At 36.1% G+C, this 19,778-nt stretch overlaps 1 protein-coding gene across 1 annotated transcript in view; it reads left to right on the forward strand.

The window, feature by feature from the left end:
* The window catches only part of GAD2 (glutamate decarboxylase 2), a 41,214-nt gene extending 26,051 nt beyond the window's left edge, over positions 1–15,163 (forward strand). Inside the window, exons 8-16 of the mRNA XM_015810671.1 lie at positions 114–193; positions 919–973; positions 3,338–3,454; positions 4,115–4,179; positions 8,279–8,357; positions 9,189–9,338; positions 12,622–12,729; positions 13,931–14,020; positions 14,990–15,163. Coding sequence (XP_015666157.1) covers positions 114–193; positions 919–973; positions 3,338–3,454; positions 4,115–4,179; positions 8,279–8,357; positions 9,189–9,338; positions 12,622–12,729; positions 13,931–14,020; positions 14,990–15,163 — 918 coding nt within the window. The remainder of the gene's footprint in view (positions 1–113; positions 194–918; positions 974–3,337; positions 3,455–4,114; positions 4,180–8,278; positions 8,358–9,188; positions 9,339–12,621; positions 12,730–13,930; positions 14,021–14,989) is intronic.
* Positions 15,164–19,778: the final 4,615 nt, after the last annotated feature.

Consider the following 19,778-nt stretch of genomic DNA (forward strand, 5'->3'; position numbering starts at 1 on the left):
ACTCCAAATATTTCACTAGTTTGCAAAGAAGACAAATGCAAGAGCATTATTTCACAGGAGAAATATATTGGTGCATTGTTTCCATCTACAAAATAATCAATATACTTTTTCAGAGTCATTTTTCAGTGAAGAAAGGGGCAGCTGCCTTAGGAATTGGTACTGACAGTGTGATTTTGATCAGATGTGATGAAAGGTAAGCAGAACTTTTAATTTAATGAAAGGTCAGCACCCAAATCAACACAATTTATCCAGAAAGATTTCATAAAATTTCAGCATTCATACTGTATGTGCTATTGCCAAAACCTCAGTTTATCCTTTTTCAAGACGTTGGCAGTTTTCCTTTATTAATTTTATTTATGGATGCAGTAGATAAATTTTAATACGAAGCAATCTGTTTTTGAATACTGCAGGTTTTCTTTTCTTTTTAGTAAGCTCCATTGGGATGAACATTTGCCCAGAAAGTTGGCTTGGAAATATTTAGCCGCTTATCATATTCACTTTTCATTGTAAAATGGCAGTTTCCTGTCTTTGATCTAATATCGTGTTGCACTTTTTATAGCCACTGAGAGTGGTCTAAGGTAGGAATTGTTGCTAATTCTATTTCTTACATGTCTGCTCAAGACTTATCTTCAGGGGTTTCTGTAATTATTAAAGCTTGAATACCAAAAAAAACACACCCCATTGTCTCCTCTTTGCACCTACCGTGAATATTGCATATTGTGTGAATTGTTGGGAAATTATTTTATTCTGCAATTAGGTTTATTGTGTTGTATAAATTTTGTTGCTTTATAAACTGTCAGAAGCTAATGCTTCTGACAGTTTATAAGTAGCAAAAGTATCTTGGATAAGACACTCGAAAACACTTTGTGGTTAGTGTGATTATATCCGTATCCATCCTACTGAAATTCTTTATTCCAGGGGAAAAATGATTCCATCTGATCTTGAAAGGCGAATTGTTGAGGCAAAGCAAAAGGCAAGTTAATTCTATCTAAAGTTTTTATTTAATGCCATTCAGATATTTTAGCTATATAACATTTTTCATGCTATCATGCTTTCAGTATTCACCAATATGCTGGATTAAAAGTCCCATCAAAGCCATCTAAGGATAATAGATCTGATTCTCTGGATTACTTTTGCTTTAAAAAAAGGCTCTGTCATGGGCTAGGTAAAAATAACAAATTAAAAATGTGCATATGGATACTTAATCAAGTTTTAAAAGTCCAACTCTGTAGAATTTTGAGAAAGAAAAAAATTGTCTAAAAGGGGAAAAAAATAGTTGCTGATATGTTATGTTCCCTCAGAGAATGAAATCTTGCCCTCACTTCTAAAATCCTATTCCTCTTGTGTATGATCTTATTGCTGGCTTTGGATTTTTCCAAGTTAGGTAAAAACAAAGAAACAAAACATAAAGCACCTTCAAAATTCATATTAAGGAACTACTTTTATTAGACAGTTCTCAGTGTTCCAGAATAATGTGCAAAACTTTGAATTCTTCTCAGGAAATTATGAAGCTAGAGTGAATAGAATGAAATTGAAGGGAAAAAAGGGAAAAAGTCCAGTCTGTCCATCCGTCCATCTGTGTGTGTGTGTGTGTGTGTGTGTGTGTGTTTGTTTGTTTTATGTCAAAAAATGTCAAGACCACAGCCACAACTATGCAATCAAAATTTGGTGTGTCCCCATGCATGTAAAAGAGAGTGGGGTTTCAATCACATGATTGTGGCTGCCTTTTCTGACATTTTTCACTCACTCATTCACTCACTCTCTCACACACAGAGAGAGAGAGGAGGGAGGGAGGGTGGGAGAGAGAGAGGGTGTGTGTGTATGTGTGTGTGTGTGTGTGTGTGTAGAGAGAGAAACCTGAAAAGGATTATGAGCTCTTTTTTCCTTAGATAGATAGATAGATAGATAGATAGATAGATAGATAGATAGATAGATAGATAGATAGATAGATAGATAGATAGATAGATAGATAGATAACCTTTATTGTCATTTTTACTGTGGGCACAATGGCACACATTAAAAATGAAATTTAGTTGTTTTCTCTCATAGTGTACCCATACATAACACATATTTAAACATACTATATACAACATATGTATAGATCTACACCCTTACATATATAAGTAACATATAAATAATAATCACTGTCCATCTTGAATACATAACGGAAGGAGGAAGCTTTAGAGTTCACAAGGTTAATACTGTATGGAACAAAACTGTGACTGAATCTGGATGTTCTGCTTCGGATACCACGGAGCCTCCTCCCAGAAGGTAACAAGGAAAACAGGTCGTGAAGAAGTTGTGTAGTGTCCCAGACAATCTTGCGGACCTTGTTTGAGCAACGCTGATGTGCTATGTCCTGGGTGGAAGGGAGGGAACTGCCAATCATCTTTTCAGCCATCCTCACCACTCTCTGCACCGCCTTCCTGTCTGAAGCAGTGATGCTTCCAAACCGGACTGTGATGCTGTATGACAGGATGCTCTCGATCGTCCCTCTATAGAAAGTGGTCAAGATAGGGGGAGGAAGATGTGCTTTTCTCATGCGACACAGAAAATGCAGGTGCTGCTATGCCCGCTTCACCAGTATCTCACTGTTGATTTGGAATTTGGAATTTCTAAGACCACCAGTGTCTCCCCTGGCACCCCAGTATTCCCCACTGATTACAGAACTGGCCATACCTTGTCCCTAGTCTGCATTTTACGGTCTGCAGTTTTTCTGCCTGATCACATCCAGCCTACATGAATTTTATTGAATTCCTTTCATCCTTTTTAAAAGGAGGCTTCATGCAACCAAGCAAGCATAGATCAATCTATGGTAAATTTGCAAAGGTAACGCCTCATCGATAGCATTTTATTAGCCAATTGGTTTCCTAAAAATATTATCTCCCCCAATCGTGGAAAATAATACATCCTACTAGTCTGATAAAATTTGAGTGTTGTGTAGCTATTTCAGCAAAACGTTATTGTATGTCCACATAGTAAGAGCTGAGTTACTGTAAAGATCCCCAGTGAGGAAATCCTGACAGTGTTTAGATGAAATGTAAGGAAGTTGAAGACATTTAATTAGGTTCTCTCTGCTCTGAGAGTTTAAGATTGCACTTCGAATGCTCTGTTATGTACCCCATTAGGTTGTTTAGGTAAACAATACTGAATCACTTCTATTGTTTTGGCAGTTTGCTGCCCCCTACTGTTAGAAACAGCAATCACATGGCAAATAAAGTAACTAATAGTAAGTACTGTGTAATCTCTTGGTTGCCTCATAACAGAAAGTGGTCAGAGAAGAAGAAATTAATCTCTGCTGAAATAGGTTTTTTTATTTTATTTTATTTCCCTGCAGGGATTTGTTCCTTTTCTAGTAAGTGCCACTGCAGGAACTACGGTATACGGAGCTTTTGATCCGCTTATAGCTATTGCTGATATTTGCAAGAAGTATAAGATATGGATGCATGTGGATGTGAGTATGAAATCTTCAAGCATCGGATTGTAAATCCAGTACTGGGTCTGCTGGTGGGGATGATAATGCAGAAGCAGAGGATTTAACTGTGCCTAGGCTATATTGCTTCATGTGAAAATAAACTTCTTAACAGAATCTTTGGAACATTGAAAGAATTTCTGTTTCTCAAAGATAAGAGGATGGCTCTAAAGATGGTGAACCATTTGATGTGCAAAGATATACTATCTTATGTAGACTTCATGCTTAACTGCTTAACTGTGATAGATAAATCAATCCTACACAAAACAAAACAACTTATCTGTATCCACAATGGTACGTTACACAGACAGAGAAAGAGACAGAGACAGAGACAGAGATAGAGATAAATAGAGATAGAGATAGAGATTGAGAGATTTACAGTATATATATGGAATATCTTTGTGCTGAAAGATTTGTTAATGTTTTAAAAGGCATTCAAACTAGTTCCAATATATGCTACAGTGTTACTGGAAAACTGATCAAAATCTACCCTTGGCAATTCGCAAAGTTTTAATTGCTTCCCCAAATAAGTAAAAAGCTGATAATAAATGATTCACATATTTAAATATGTGAATATTATGTTTTCGAAAATCTGAATGATTATTTAATAGAACTGATGATTGCAATCTACTTTTTTTCCAGGGAGCTTGGGGTGGTGGGCTGCTGATGTCAAGAAAACATAAATGGAAATTAAATGGCATTGACAGGTATGGCTTTTAACAATATTATGATATGTTTCTCATACAGTGCACAGTGATACCAGGAAACTTCAACCTGGCAAAAATTAAACAAATTTAACTTATGCTTGAAATAATTGTCTAGGAAATTTTTTTTCCTGGTAGGCATTCTCCAACTTTTTAAGCATCAATTCCAATAATTTCCATATATTACGTTTTTTGGTCACACAAGTTAAGGTACCCTTGAAATATGGGCAATTGGATCAGGTGTCAAGATTGATTTGCACTTTCACCTATATTCTGCTTTGCTGGCAGCTTGATAAAGAAAAGGGAGGAGGTGGGATGGAATGCAAGGGTGGGGGAGGGGCAATTGCAATCTGAGGGAGTGCTTCAACCCAAGGACACGTTGAGCAGGTGGACTAGCATGGCCCACTGGTTTCCATAACAAAATGAAGAGAAGTGATTGGTGGACGTAATGGACTGTGAATGGGGGATTAACTATGGTAGCTTTTGCACGGGAAACCCAGAGCTGGTTTCGCTTTGTCTGTGCCAATATAGTTTATTCAGTAAAGTTTATATTCTTGGTAAAATAATGTCCCAGGAGTTTCTTTTTCTGGATCTGCCAATTGGACAGTTGACATCAAGGAAGTCTGGTGTAAAATGCTTACATAACAGGGCATTTGCAAGAATTACACAAAAAAAGTCTAGATGGTGACCAGTTGAGATTAAAGACTCTTCCCGTTTTATATGTATCAAGCATGCAGCATTCATAACATGGTGGGGGAGAGGTTGATTGCACAATTGTGGACTCTATTGTGATACCACCCATGCTCTGATTATATTACAAAACCTTTGTACAATTTTACTTTATATCATTGTACCTTTGCCTATTCGTTCTTTTTTTAAAAAAAAAAAAACCCCTGAGGATTTGGAGATGATTTTTTATCATTAAAGTATGTATGGAAGTGAAATGAGAGTGCAGGAAAGGAGCAAATTCAAATTTAGGTGACAGAAGACCTGAATATTGTTTAACACATAGACATGCACATGCACACATACACACAGACACACACAAACACATACACACATACTTTAAGCTTTATTCACCTCTTCAAAACGATCTGGTTTTGTTTAGGTTCATTTCATATGTATGGAGTAGCAAAGACTAGCATTATATATTAACATGATCAACCTGCATGTTTCAACTGTAAATATGAGATTTGCTGAAAGTGCATGCAAAGCATTAAGAACTAAGAATTTTCTGATGATGCCTCTGTTTTCATTACTTAACGTCTAAGGATTTAAAATTTATAGAAGATTCTCATTTTAATGCTTACTGTTTTTTCTTTTTGTTTCAGGATTTATATTTACAGGAAAATTGTGTTGTTCACTTAAAAGCATCTAAGCAATTCTTTCATCCAAAAGGCTAGGTCACAAGGCCAAAACTAGAACTCAATCTAAAACAGAATGACAATATAAAATTTACATTGACATACAGATTAATTAAATGCTCCCCCTTTTGTTTTCTTATGAGTTCTATATTGTACTTATAGGTTTTTCTTTCAAACTTATTTTAAATACTCTTTATTTTACCTTTAAAAAAATATAATTGTGAGTTCTGTACATGTTGCTACACAACCTGGATTTAATCAATTAGATATGCAGCCCAATGCTTCTTATGAATATTCAGAAGTGTGTACATAATTTCAGTTTACTTTTTTTGTGAGTGATGGGTCTCATCTCTTTCCCCAACTGTTATGGGATTCTTTAGGAAAGATGTATGAAAAAGGGTGTTATAGGCATGTAATATCTTTTGAAAGCTATAGGCCAAAAATATATTAGTTGTACAGAAAGTTATTATCTCTTCCTGTTGGAACTCTGTGTGAGCATTAGGAATCTAATCTAAGCAATAATTAGTGAAGTAGGTGTTGAAACCACAACAGAAAGGAGATTTTTAAAGGAAAATGCATTATAAAAGCAAGGACTTTCTTTTTTCTTTCTTTCTTTCTTTCTTTCTCTTTCTTTCTTTCTTTCTTTCTTCTTTCTCTTCCTTTCTCTCTCTCTCTTCCTTCCTCCTCCCTCCCTCTCTCTATAGTTTTCTTGACAAGATTTCAGAAATAGTTTGTCCTTGCCTTCTTCCTAGGGCTCAAAGAGAGTGACTGGCCCAAGGTCACCTAGCTCGCCTTGTGCCTAGAGGGGAATTAGAACTCAGGGTGGCCCAGTTCTCCTTGTCTGGTTCCTAACTACCAAATTGCCCCTGGGGAAAGCCTAGCACCTAACAGCATTCTATCAGAAGGAGACTCAAAGAGAAGAAAGTGACTCTGAGATTAGCAATCTCTTAGGCAAAGACTAGGATGTAGGGGAAGAAGAGGCAGCGCCTGGGGGCAGAGTCAAAAGAGGGATCATCCTAGAAGCCCTACATAGCCACAAATGTGCTAACTCCAATCCACCATGAATTCTGTTGATCCTTATTTAATTTCTAGTAAGAGCTAACCATTAGTTGAGAATATTCCTGTGCATAGGCATGAGCAATAAAATTGTTTAATTAAAACATAATGTGTAGTTCTGGTCTTTCACATCTAACATTGGCAGAATAACAAAGACAGAACATTGAATAAATCCTTAATATTATATCTGTAGCTTGTAGTTAGTGGTTCATGAAGAATCAATGACACTGAATTCATACTTCCAACATTTCCAGGACATTTCTTTAGTTATACTGTTTAATATGTTGACTGCATATTTTGCTTCACTAAAGTTTGCTTCACTACAACTGTCTGAATTTATAGTTCAAGCCTTAAACCATGGCTTGAACTCTAATGGTTGCATTTACTCAATCTACTAAACCACACATGGGTAAACTACTTAATTGCTTACTCTAATGCATGGAATACATTATTCTATATTCTATATTTCCTAATACTTTATAGGAGCATATGAACAATCTTCAGCTGATCCTGGGTTCTTGCTTTGTTCCCTCTTCTACATGTTAATAAGGAGACTGGAGGCATTTGTTTTAATGAAACTATGTTTAAGCTGAATTAAGCCAAACTTTCAAATCCTAAATAATTCAATTAAACATATTTTAACAACTCCAATATTCCAGGTTTAGATAGTGGAGTGCTCAGAAGTAGAAGGTTCTAAACTATTTTTTTTCCAAGGTAGCAGGAAACAATGGTGTGTGATGGATAGCAACACGCAAATCAGTATTTTAGTGTTACATACTGTGTTTCAGCTTTCACTTAGCTTCTCACTGAAGCTAAGATAATGTATAGATTCATTATCACACATCCTAATGATTTAATATTATCCACCTTCCAGAACTAATGTGAAACATAAATATAAAATACTATTAGATATGCTTTCCTCCTCAAAACAAAACAAAAACAAAACAGATGATACAGATGTGAAACTTCAATATATCCTCTGCTTATTGTGAAACCTAAAATTGAAATATTGTACATGTTTTATCAACCTCAGTTTCATACCTGTTGAACCAGTATTAATAATTATCTTCTAAAATATATGTAAAGATGAATCAGAAGACAAACAGTATGGAAAATGAAAATGCTATAGGTAAATATTAAAATTCTGGTTTCAGATAATGAGGAAGTTTATTTTTAGCGCTATGGCTGATATCCCTAATCTTTGTGTTAAATACCAAAAAAAGATTGTCTGCAAATACAATTAAGTTGAATAGAAGTCTGATGGTGACATCAAATAATTATGTTGTTTTTTGTTTTCTTCTTTATTTAAAAAAATGCTTATTTTTAGTCTTATTGCTTTTGACCCTATTAAAATCCTATTACATTTTATATTTGCTTTTCCATCTGAGCTTCTAAGATTACAGTCCTTGATCATTTTAAGAATAGAATAGAATAGAATAGAATAGAATAGAATAGAATAGAATAGAATAGAATAGAATAACAGAGTTGGAATGGACCAATTCTGGGATCTAGTCCAACCCCCTGGTCAGGCAGGAAACCCTATACCATTTCAAACAAATGGCTGTCCAATCTCTTCTTAAAAACTTCCAGTTTTGGAATATTCGCAACTTCTGGAGGCAAGTTGTTCCACTGATTAATTGTTCTAACTTTCACTTCCTTTTAAAGTTTGGTTTCTGTTCCAGAGCAAATTCCGTGACGTGGAACCCACACAAAATGATGGGAGTTCCTCTGCAGTGTTCTGCCTTGCTTGTACGCGAAGAGGTGAGCCTCTAAAATTTTGGATGATGTCTTGTTGCCTTCAAAGTTTTGCCTTTTCATATGCTTATTATAATTGTGACAGAGCTGATACAACCAGTTGTAATTAAGATAACATCTGAAATTTAAAAACAAAAACGTTCAATGACTTTTAAATCCAAAATTAGAATAAGCTTCATAATAACTGTCCAGTAGGGAAAGGTATATATAATTAAAGGCCTGGAAGGGATTTTTGAAGTCTTCCAGTATAACCCCCTGCCCAAGGCAGAAGTCCTTATTCCATCCCAGACAAATGGTTGTCCAATCTTTTCTTTAAATCCTTTTTGTATTTAAATTATTTTTCTTAAAAGAGGAGTAGGAAATTGCTTTAGTGACTTTGATCTACATTTTATTTAGAATAGACAACACTGGACTGTAATATATAACTCAAGAATACCACTTGTGTGGAAGTGATAAAGACCCAAAATTCTATATCCACAATAGATTCCAGTGAGAAGCCCATAAATAAATTATGAATGCAATAAGATTTCTTAGACTCCCTAGACTAGAAACCCTACATAGCTATTCATGCCTGGTTTCATTGAATGTTCCCACAGATATTAATATTAACAAATTACTCTACTTTCCAGATTTTGCATAATTGTATTCACTTTTGACATGGTCCCTGTACTTGCCTTATTTGTAAACTTCCAAACACTGTGAGAATTTTTCTTGAAGGGTTTCTTCAGCTTCTCAATCATTTTGCCTGCTCTTTTTGGTATCTTTTCCAACACAACAAGTAGCTCTTTAAGATGCAATAAATCAGAACTATGTAGAGTGTTATTATTTCTTTTTAAGGGGCTGATGCAAAGCTGCAATCAAATGCATGCTTCTTACCTCTTCCAACAAGATAAGCATTATGATCTCTCTTATGATACTGGAGACAAAGCATTGCAATGTGGACGCCATGTTGATGTCTTTAAACTATGGCTGATGTGGCGAGCAAAGGTAAGCATTTTGATGATGTTTGTGGGGATAAGAGTAGCTCAAACCAGGGATCTCAAAATGCAATAAGGAAAAATCTAAAACTTCAGAGATAGCAATATACCACTTCACAGTGCTTTACAGTCCTCTCTAAGCAGGTTAAAGGGTCAGTATATTGCTCCAAACAATCTGGGTCCTCATTTTATCAACCTTAGAAGGATGGAAGGCTGAGTCAACCTTGAGATGTTGAGGATTGAACCTTTGGCAGTGAGCTGAAGTAGCCTGCAATACTTCATTTTAACCACTGCGCCACCATGGCGCAGATAAGACCAGGTCTGCTAATTTCCTTGGAATGTTCTGTAGTGGAGTGCTTGGAACATCATTGATAATGCTACTTATCTGGAGTATGCTGAGAAGATAATATATATTGCTCTATATATAGGAGGTACATCCAGGTTTACCTTCAGCTAAACTATTTTCTTGATTCTATTTCCCAATTTCTTTGACTCATGCTCCATCTCCAAATTCCCATCAGGGTATTCCTTGAAAGGGAGTGTTTCTGTAGTGGAGAACTCTTTGAGCCCAAGGTCCTCATACAGCCCCAACCCTGTTTTTGCAGTCCCAAATTATAACTGCATAAAATGGAAGCCAAGATTTCTTGTGATGTTAAAGCAGAAAAACGTAACAACTCTAATGTATCTTCTGAAATAGATGCAATGAGAAAGAAATTGGCAAAAGTGCTGAGGAGGGATTATAGGTCTTCCTATATATGTGTCATATCATCACCCTGCCTATCACCTACCCATGCTACTAAAATATTTATACCTAGCTCTAGACCAGGAGTCCCCAACTCCCGATCCATGGGCCAGTACTGGGCTGCGACATGCCAGCAACTGGTCCGCACAAACAAGCAAAGCCCCTTCTGCGGAATGCAGACAGCACACAAAACCATACACCCTCCAGTCCGCAGAAAAACCTCTCTCCACAGAACTGGTTCCTGGTGCCCAAAAGATTGGGGACCTCTACTCTAGACCATGATCATGCCAATATTTCTATTGGTTCCATTTAAACTTTCAAGCATTGTCCTTCTGCCTATTCCTCCCCTTGTCCTACCAACACATGATTTTAAAAAAATGGTCAAGGGAACATTTTGCTTCCATCTCCATCATGCTTTCGACAAATCGAAATTGTTGGTTGCTAGGCAACCCTTCTTAGTCCTTCTGCACTGCAGCTTGGAGGTAAACTTGTGCAATGTCTTACATAAGACCTCTGTTTCTTTAAGAAGCAAATAAGAGAAGAATGCTGGGAGTAACCAACAAACAATGATACAAAAATATTTACATTTTTCCGGGTAGACACCCAGAAAGTGGGTGTCACTTTCAAGCTTGATGTCATGCAATTATGGCTTGGCATCCAGCTCTTGCTAGTTGGTAGTGTAATTATGACGCTCTAATGAAATCAAGCTAAAAGCTTTTGGGAAACAGAAAGGATTTTGTTGTAGGAATTCTTAAAACTAGATGTGGCAAACTGTGATGAAAACACCTGCTTCCACTTTAGGCAGCAATTAAGAATAGGCACATTATTGATGTGGAGAAACAAATTAAAAATCTGTTCTTTTCTGGGGCATATTTGTAAGAAACCCCAAAGGACCACCTCTTTGGCCATTTGAAAAGGAGTTGCCAAATAAACACTTCCTGCATAATGATTCCAATTTTTCTGGCATGAGTTGTCTAAAAAATAATTCATTATTGTAAACAGCAATAAATAAATAAGTAGTGTTTGTTATAGAGATCTTTGTTCCATCACTGTTTATTCCAGTATCCATAAATCATTCCCAACACAAATTAAATCCGCCCTAATCTGCTATACATACTATCTGCATAGTGAAGAAAATTCAGCATAGTGTTATCATTGTTCAGCTTGAGGTGATCTTTTGGGGGTGGTCTTTCACCTTAAGACAAGTCAATCAGCATTCATTTTTCTAGAACAGAGGTGTCAAACTGCCGGCCCGAAGCTGTGCCCACCCCATTGCCGGCAATGCAAAAAGAGTCGCGATATGTCACAACATGTCATGTGACGTGGCGAGTTTGACACCCGTGTTCTAGAAATAACTTTACCAATCACTGAGTTCACTCCTTCCAGCACTCAGTGAAATGAAATATATCATTTCCTGTCCTTTGTTATTTATATCATTTTATCTATTAATCAAATTGTTCATCCCACCGCAATCAAAAGATTTTCAGCAGCTCACTAAAGTAAAAAATATAATAAAGTATGAAAACATAGCCCTAGAACCAATAAAGTCCCAATACATGCATGACATCACACCCTAAAACCTTCCTAGAAAAGCTTTGTCTTCACCTTTATTTATTATTTATGTTGCTTTTATTAACTTAATTAAAAAACAGAGAGAGAGAAAGAACCAAAAGAAATCAATAAACGGGAGGGGGGGGAGCAAGCACCACAAAAATTATGAATATGAGGACTTCTCATCTATGTATACACAATATACAATTTTGTGCAATGGTTAATTCTTGTGTTCTGTATAATTGTAATCCACATTTGTACACAATTCATTCCTATGTCACAAGTAATTTCTGACCTTCAATTTACTGAGTAACTGGGCCATAAATATATTTTTAATAATAGGAAGGAGAAGGACTATTCATATATGTTGTTGAGCTGTCAGTTTCCATAACCCAAGTACCAACAGAATGTGGTCTTTGATCCACTTAATCCAAAGTAGGTTTTGCATACACAGGTAGTTCTTATTTAACGCAAGTAATTGGGACCTTAATTTCCATTAGTGACATGATGATAAAGCACAATATCAAATGATTCCACTACTTAGATGCAGAAATTTTAGCACTTCTAGTTTTTGTTAAATGAAGTTACTGTAACTATGAGTTACTAAGCAAGGACATCACACAGTTGTCATTTGTGACCTCCTGTAATGGAATGCATGGGGGATCTTGAGAAAAGAGAAGAGATGCTGCCTAAGGAATAATCAGACAAGAGGAGCAGAAGTCTGCAATTTCTTAAAAAAATTAAGGAAGCCTCCCTCAATGTAGCTTTGTACTTTCAAGACTTAAAAGTTTCTATTAATGTACCTTTATAATAAAGCAGATTTCGTTTATCTTGTTGTGTTTCTTGTCTGGTTTACCCAGAAAGGCTTGCCTCTGTCTTACAGATCTGAAAGTACAAACTTACTCGCCCTCCACTTGTATCTGCTTGCTTCATTTTTCAAAAAAATTAGTGTGATTTGTACAGCCATTCTTGCTGTTTTTTTCTTTGCTTTGTTCTGCAGGGCACCGTAGGATTCGAAGCACATATTGATAAATGCTTGGATCTTGCAGAATATCTATATAACAAAATTAAGAACAGAGAAGGCTATGAAATGGTGTTTGATGGAAAGGTATGTTTTCAATTGTAGTTTTGAATAGCAGGTACAGTTTTAGCTGTCCATTGTACAGTGTATAGGCACAATGATCTTTGAGAATGCACCAATGGATTCTCTTCCAATTGTGGAAATTGTGCTGTTGGAGATTTTCCATCAGTATAGTAATATTTGTTATTAATTGACATATTAATACACTTTCAGAAATTTAAAACTGTATACATCATATTCCATCCTCCAGTTTTACCCTCATAACTCCAAGATGTAGGCAAAACAACAATGTGACAATCTCAAAGCTTTGGTTTAGTGGGGGTATGAACTACAATTTCTCTAATTTCTTGTCTAGCACTCTAACTACTGTTTAGTTATTGACAGATCTCAAAACTTATTCACAAGCAATTGTATCCTGCACAAATTATTTGTGGGTTCAGGTGAGAGACATGGTACCATAGAAGTACTTGACAACTATGAGAATGTTTCTCTATTAATCTTCATGCTACAAGGAATCAGCGCTAAGGTTTATGGTCACATATGTCTATACTTATATATGAAAGGTTTTCCAAAACATCCCAGATGATTGAAGACAGGTGATTCTTCAGATAACCAGGCCTTGTGCATGATTACTTCCCAATGCTTAGTGGGCTAATTCACTGGTTAGGGAGGGCGGTGGAAGTTCAAAGAAAGAGATTACATTTCAAAAAGTCAAATGCCATCAAGAAGTTAATTATTTCAGTATTTCTTTCATGCCCATCATTACAATATGTATAAATAAATGCTTTTATTCTCTAGCTCTGTCCCTCTGTTTCAAGAGGGATATCCATATTAAGTCTTCTACAGGATCACAATGGAGAATTTTATGAAAAAGAATACATACATCTGATGTAATGGGCAATGAACTACAAACACTTAGGTAAAAATAAATCAAATAATTCTAATGTATGATAAAATTATCCATTAGTGTGTCCCAGACTGTTTTGAATGTGGATGTCACCTTCTGAAGAAAACAGATATTTGGAGTGAAACATGATTTCCCCAGCATAAGATGCAATAAATATTAGAAGATGCATTGATTACAATGCTAGTGATTCTTACTCTGCTGCACCAAAGTCAATAAACAAAACAACAACAACAACACTTCAACTGATCACAATCATAGGAAAGGCAATCCCAGGGACAAGTGAAAACACAGTGCTTACTGCCATTATTGTTCTTTCATTAGCCTCAACACACAAATGTTTGCTTCTGGTACCTGCCTCCCAGTTTACGGAATACAGAAGATAATGAAGAAAGAATGAACCGTCTTTCAAAGGTAAAAGGGAGTACAGTATAGAATAGAACAGAACAGAATGAAGTTTATTTCTGCTATGCAATTTTTAAGGACATCCATCTGTATCTGGGTGGTGTCTCACAATTATCAAATCTTTTCTAAATAGAGAGGGAACCCTTACTAGTTAATTAGTCAGCCTGCACAGTTTATGGAAAATTATGAAATGAAATAAATTATATTTCCATTACTCCCCAGCCCATTAGTGGCAATGGAGAATGAAGACAGAGATTTGTAACTTCACAATGAAGTTTTGGGTTAAATTCATCTTGAAAGTATCCTGGTACTTATTCTACAAATGTTTGGTCTAAAATTCCTCAACCCTGGCCATTGAATAATTAAACTGAGGTTAATGGGAGCTGAAGGTAAAACTCTTTAGGGGCACAAGATTTCCTAACTTTGTGTAGATGTTATTGAAGCAAAGTCACATGTTTTGGTGAACTATGTAGAGCAGAGATTAGCAACTTGATGATCAGAGATCTTGGTGAACCTTGAAAAGTGTGTTAAAAATATTTTGACAACTCACATGAAAATGCTAAAACTTCATGAGAGTTTTTTCACATGATGTGAAATTTGACCCAAATTTTTTTGAAATCTCACAGAAATGTTGGCAATCTTCAGACCATTAACTTAATTGAATTGTGATGTCCAGGATTATAAGAGATTGTCAACTTTTGTACTGAATTTTAGACTATTGCAGGAGGAGGTCTTCCAGACTTGGTGATTCTCCAGAAGTGGGTTGCCATGATATGGTAACATATATTAATTTATTCACCTCAAAAAGCAGGTTGAATGAATTTGAAGGGCTCCTCATTCTGTTGAATAGTGTTGTACATACACCTCAAAGACCTTCCCAGAGTGCATCACTAGTTCCAGCTTTTGTTTGGCCAAGAGAAGAATCAGAAGGAAGCGACTGTGCAATATTGATTTGCATTCCATGTTATGTCTTTGAAGGTGGCACCAATAATTAAAGCTCGAATGATGGAATATGGAACCACGATGGTCAGCTATCAGCCCCTGGGAGACAAGGTCAATTTTTTCCGCATGGTTATCTCCAATCCAGCAGCAGCTCACCAAGACATTGATTTTCTGATTGAAGAAATAGAACGCCTTGGGCAAGATTTATAATCCTATAATCTGCCAGATCCTTCTGAAGTACCTCTAGGTAGACAATTAAGTTGTCACAAACTGTGGTGAATGTATTTGTAGTTTGTTCCAAAGTGATTCTCTTTCTATATTGTGGCGTCAAAGTAGAGTACAATTTAAAATCAAGAACATTGCTCCTTTTAAAAGTTGTCTTCTCCCCTCTGAGTTTGCAAAAACTTGTTTTCCAGGAAGATAGTATACAAAAGGCTGCATTTTTGCATATCAAGCATACATATATATGTATTCACAATCTCATCCCTAAGATCCGTGTGATTAGTAAAAATAATTCCTTTTGTTAAAAATAGCCAATAGAATAATGGTTTCCAAATGGCCACAGATTGTGGGGCAGCATAAAAACAAAATGCAAAAATGCATATTAAAACTGAGTAACTTTTATCTTTTTTTTTACTCTGTTAGAACAGAATTTCTAATTTACATGCAACATTCAGATGTACTTAAATACATCTAATTTTACAAAAGAAATATATAAATATATAAATATATATATTAAAAAAGATCCTATTTTGTAAAATATAGATTTTTTTATTTTATATGGGTTCTAAAAACTGCAGGGACAAATAATAAATATAAGAATGAAATATTTTATTTTTCCTTAGATGAAATGCATCAAATGTTTAACAATGCTTCTTTTGAGACATAAACCAACATAAATTCTTAAAAAGAAATGTTTGTTTTACATGTCCTTTTATCTTGTATATCTCCAGAGTCTAGTACTGCAGAACCTCAAGAGATATCTGCAACGTATAAGAAAACAAACTGAAAATAGTGAAATCACAAAATGCTGCAGTTCCTAATGATATTTCCCATATGATCTAGCTAAGTAGAAGCACAATCTTTCCAGATGCTACCTAGAAGTAAAATTAGGGTTGCATTTGGAGCCTTCTCCCAAAAAAAAAAAGGTGCACTTCAGATTAATTAATTATACTACAGTATAATTCTCAGAGCCAGCAAATAAAATATGAATTTTTTAGGATATAAAAAGGCCAGTCCACTGGTAAGGAAGTTCAAATAATAGCAAAGATCCGCAGCAGGTTCTAAGGAATGGCAGTTGGACTTCTTGTAGAGACATGAGTTTGAGAAGACATCCAGTTCTGTTGATCTCTGAAGGCAGCACAAGAGTTGGAAATAATTTGTACTTGCCACGTGATATGTGTAGCTGCTGCTATGATCACATTTCCTTTCAGAGGCTGGCTGCTAATGTCCCAGGGGGTCTATGTGATTTTATGCATGTTTCCAAAACATTGAATCCATTTATTTGAAATTGGTTTCCCACATCTAAGCTCTTAGACAGTTCCTAACTATTTATGTCACTCTTAGAACTGACCTAGCATAACAACTAAGATACTAAATATATCTGTCCTGAATTATTTCTAATTTGTAAATGATTCAACCATGCTACTGGGTTTTAGGCTTAGCCCCTAACAATTGTATGGGAATATTACTACCAGCTTATCTTATATAATGTTAAGGAATTTCAAAATATAACAGAGTGCTATTTTAATATAAATGTGTGATTATTATAATCAGTATTCTTTCCACAGTTCATATACCTCTCTTAAGGAAACAAATGAAGGTCCATCTAATTTTTGTGGATGCAAGATCAGCCATATTTCAAGCAGATTTCCTTGATGTGTTGCCCTCCAAATGTTTGGGACTGCAATCCCCATCAGTCTTAGCCATTATGGCCAGTGGTTTGAGATGATGGATGCTGCATTAGAGAACATCATGAGGCTATTGAGTTGGGGAAGGCTATCTTGGAAGAAATGAAATCTGTCATTCCTCAGTTTCACATCCTGGAACAGTTTCCAGTTGCAACCCTGTCTAAACATTGGGTTTTAGCTTTAACTAAAAAGCAACATGGCCACCTGGGTTTGTAAAGCAATATTGTTTTACACTCTCTCAAAATACTTGAAGATACAAATGCAATGTAATATGATTTTATTGAACACATATAACTTTGCGTACTAGTGACTCATTGTATACTTGCAAAATAGGAAAAAAAGAGATAAAACTGTGTCTGTAGTTGTGCTGCCTTTTGAATGATCTTGCTATTTTTTTTCCACCTCATGCTGAGGGTTGCGCACTTTAGATTTCATACTGTACAGTGTTGCAAATTGACATATATTGCTGTATCAGCTTGTACAATATATTATGAATTGTTCTTATAAGTGTTTGGTAGCAGTATTGACTCTAGATATTGTAAGAACTTCATCCTTTCTAGTTTCTCTATTGCTTATTTGCTTTAGACCGTGATTCCATTTTGGCTGATTCGTACAAATAGTGTTTAATTCTAGACATTAAAGCTTATGTACTGAAGAGTTTAAGAGCTCTTATAGTGTGATCTAGACCAGCTTTCCCCAGTCATGGGTCTCTATGCAGATGCCAATGGACAATGTAGAACCTCCACACATAAGAGCATTCTCCCAATCAACTCTATGTTATATTGGAAGGGGGAAGTCAGATCATCTTTATGGATCAGGATATTTGAATACCTATCAAACACTGGTGTTAATGCAATCTCTCTTCAGATGGTAATCATATAAATTCCACTGAAGTGAACAGACCATTGGGAGGAGCACTTTGAGATAATGGAGCAGTTCAATGGCTAGATTGCAAGTCACCACAAATGTTTCCATTACAATCAAATGGAGACAGAATAGGGGTAGGAGAGATGGTGGCTTGGATTGCCTCCAATTACATTTAGTCTAGATAGAATTTTGGTGTTCAAGTCCAAGATCTACAAACGGTGTTTTCATATGAACAATTCTATCAGGATTTTCTTTTTCAAATTAACTCTGTCTGTTGTATCTGGGGGAAGTCCACGGCAACCTGTTCTTCCTGTATTTGATTAAAGTACTTTATCTGTGGTGTCATTCAGAACCCAAATAAAAGTGTAAAATGTGATTGTAGTTTTTCTCTAACGTCTATCCCCAGCTTTCATTATTGGTTTGAAAGTTCATAAGATCTAGTTGTATCTGTTACGCCATCTTTCAGCAAAAGTCATGAAGACAAACATGATTTCTTCCAGCTGTTCCTGCTATCACGTCAATGCTAATCACTAGCGTTGGTGAGTCATGAACTCTTAGTGATCAACACAAAATTAATAATATTTTATTATAAATCTTGAAAATCCTCTTGTTTGAACATAAAGTGGTTAGCTCTTTTATTACCTTATCAAAACAGATAGACATTCCCCCATTTTTTTATAAACAGGTGTGTTTCTTCAACTGATAATCTTCCTCTTCAGATGTCTTTTCCAACAGGTGCCTAATATTGATAGAATACTTGACCAAGGATAGATCTATATACATGGTTTCTCCTCCCAGGCTAGACTGTACAGCACTGACCCTGCCAGATTTATTGTCTCACTGCCACCACCAACATCATCATCATCATCATGATCATGATGATCATGATCATTGTCACCTTACAATCAGTGGTGGGATTCAGCTGACTTGCACCAGTTCGGCAGAACCGTTAGCTGAATTTTGCTGCTTCCAGAAGTCCAGTCTAGGCCTTGGAGGCCTGGAGGAGGCCTCCCAGGCCTAGAGTGGCCTGCCGGAAGTGCGTGGATGCCACTTCCAGAAGTCCGTTCTAGGCCTCAGAGGCCCAGTGCCTGCATCGAATAAGAGAACTGGTTGTTCAGGTATTTAATTCCACCACTGCTTATATTTCATCTTATATTTCAGTGGTATCCCCACAACAAGACAACTGGAATGTAGAACACAATTGTACAACACACTAACCACTCTTGCTTTAAAAAGGGATTATTCAACTCGGTTTAGGAATTCATTAAATAAACTAAAGCACAAACTAACAGCATGGGATGAGTATGCAGTAATTTAATGCAGAATGCTGGCTCCACACACTGCATTGTGTGGAGCCAGCCAATGTCTCAACCCTACTCATAGAGTAATCACTGACTCAAGTCAACAAGTGACTCCAAATACTGGAAATTATTGTACAGTGATTACCAATTGCTGCAGAGTTCTACGGACAAACTACAATACTTGGGTTATGAGTCACTCTGCAGAGCAGTAAAAAGCAATGCTTATCCTCCATTTCATGGTCAGAACCCCAATCCACTTGAGTTATTTTGGCCTCAGAGGGAGAAAAAAACCATAAGCCCATTATCCTACTTTATGACAGTAAAACTAAGATATTGTACGGCATTATTTTTAACTTCATGAAAGGTGTAAATGTCATACCCATTGTCTTGTCTAAAGGGATTTTCTTATTCTACTTACAACAAACTGCTTTGAGCTTTTGGAATTGATATAGGAATAACAAAAAGAAGCTTGGTGAACAGCTGGTGCAGCTGGGAATTAAATAAGTAAATCTGTTGTTTTGGGTGGCTTGTTTTTTTGGGGGGGGGATAGAAGTGCAGGTTTGGGACTGGACCTAAATTAAACCAATATCATCTGAAGCACGTGCACAGCCTTAATTGGCACCTTTTAGGATAAAAGGGTAGAAATCATTACAACTGTTTTGAAACAGCTTGGAAAAAAAGAGGGAAATTAAGGAAGTTATAAACGGAAGCATTAGCTGAGCAGTGACTCAGAGCCTTCTATCTTTT

This window comes from Protobothrops mucrosquamatus, unplaced genomic scaffold (assembly GCF_001527695.2).
Source record: "Protobothrops mucrosquamatus isolate PMUCROS unplaced genomic scaffold, P.Mucros_1.0 scaffold13, whole genome shotgun sequence".
NCBI classification, from domain to species: domain Eukaryota; kingdom Metazoa; phylum Chordata; class Lepidosauria; order Squamata; family Viperidae; genus Protobothrops; species Protobothrops mucrosquamatus.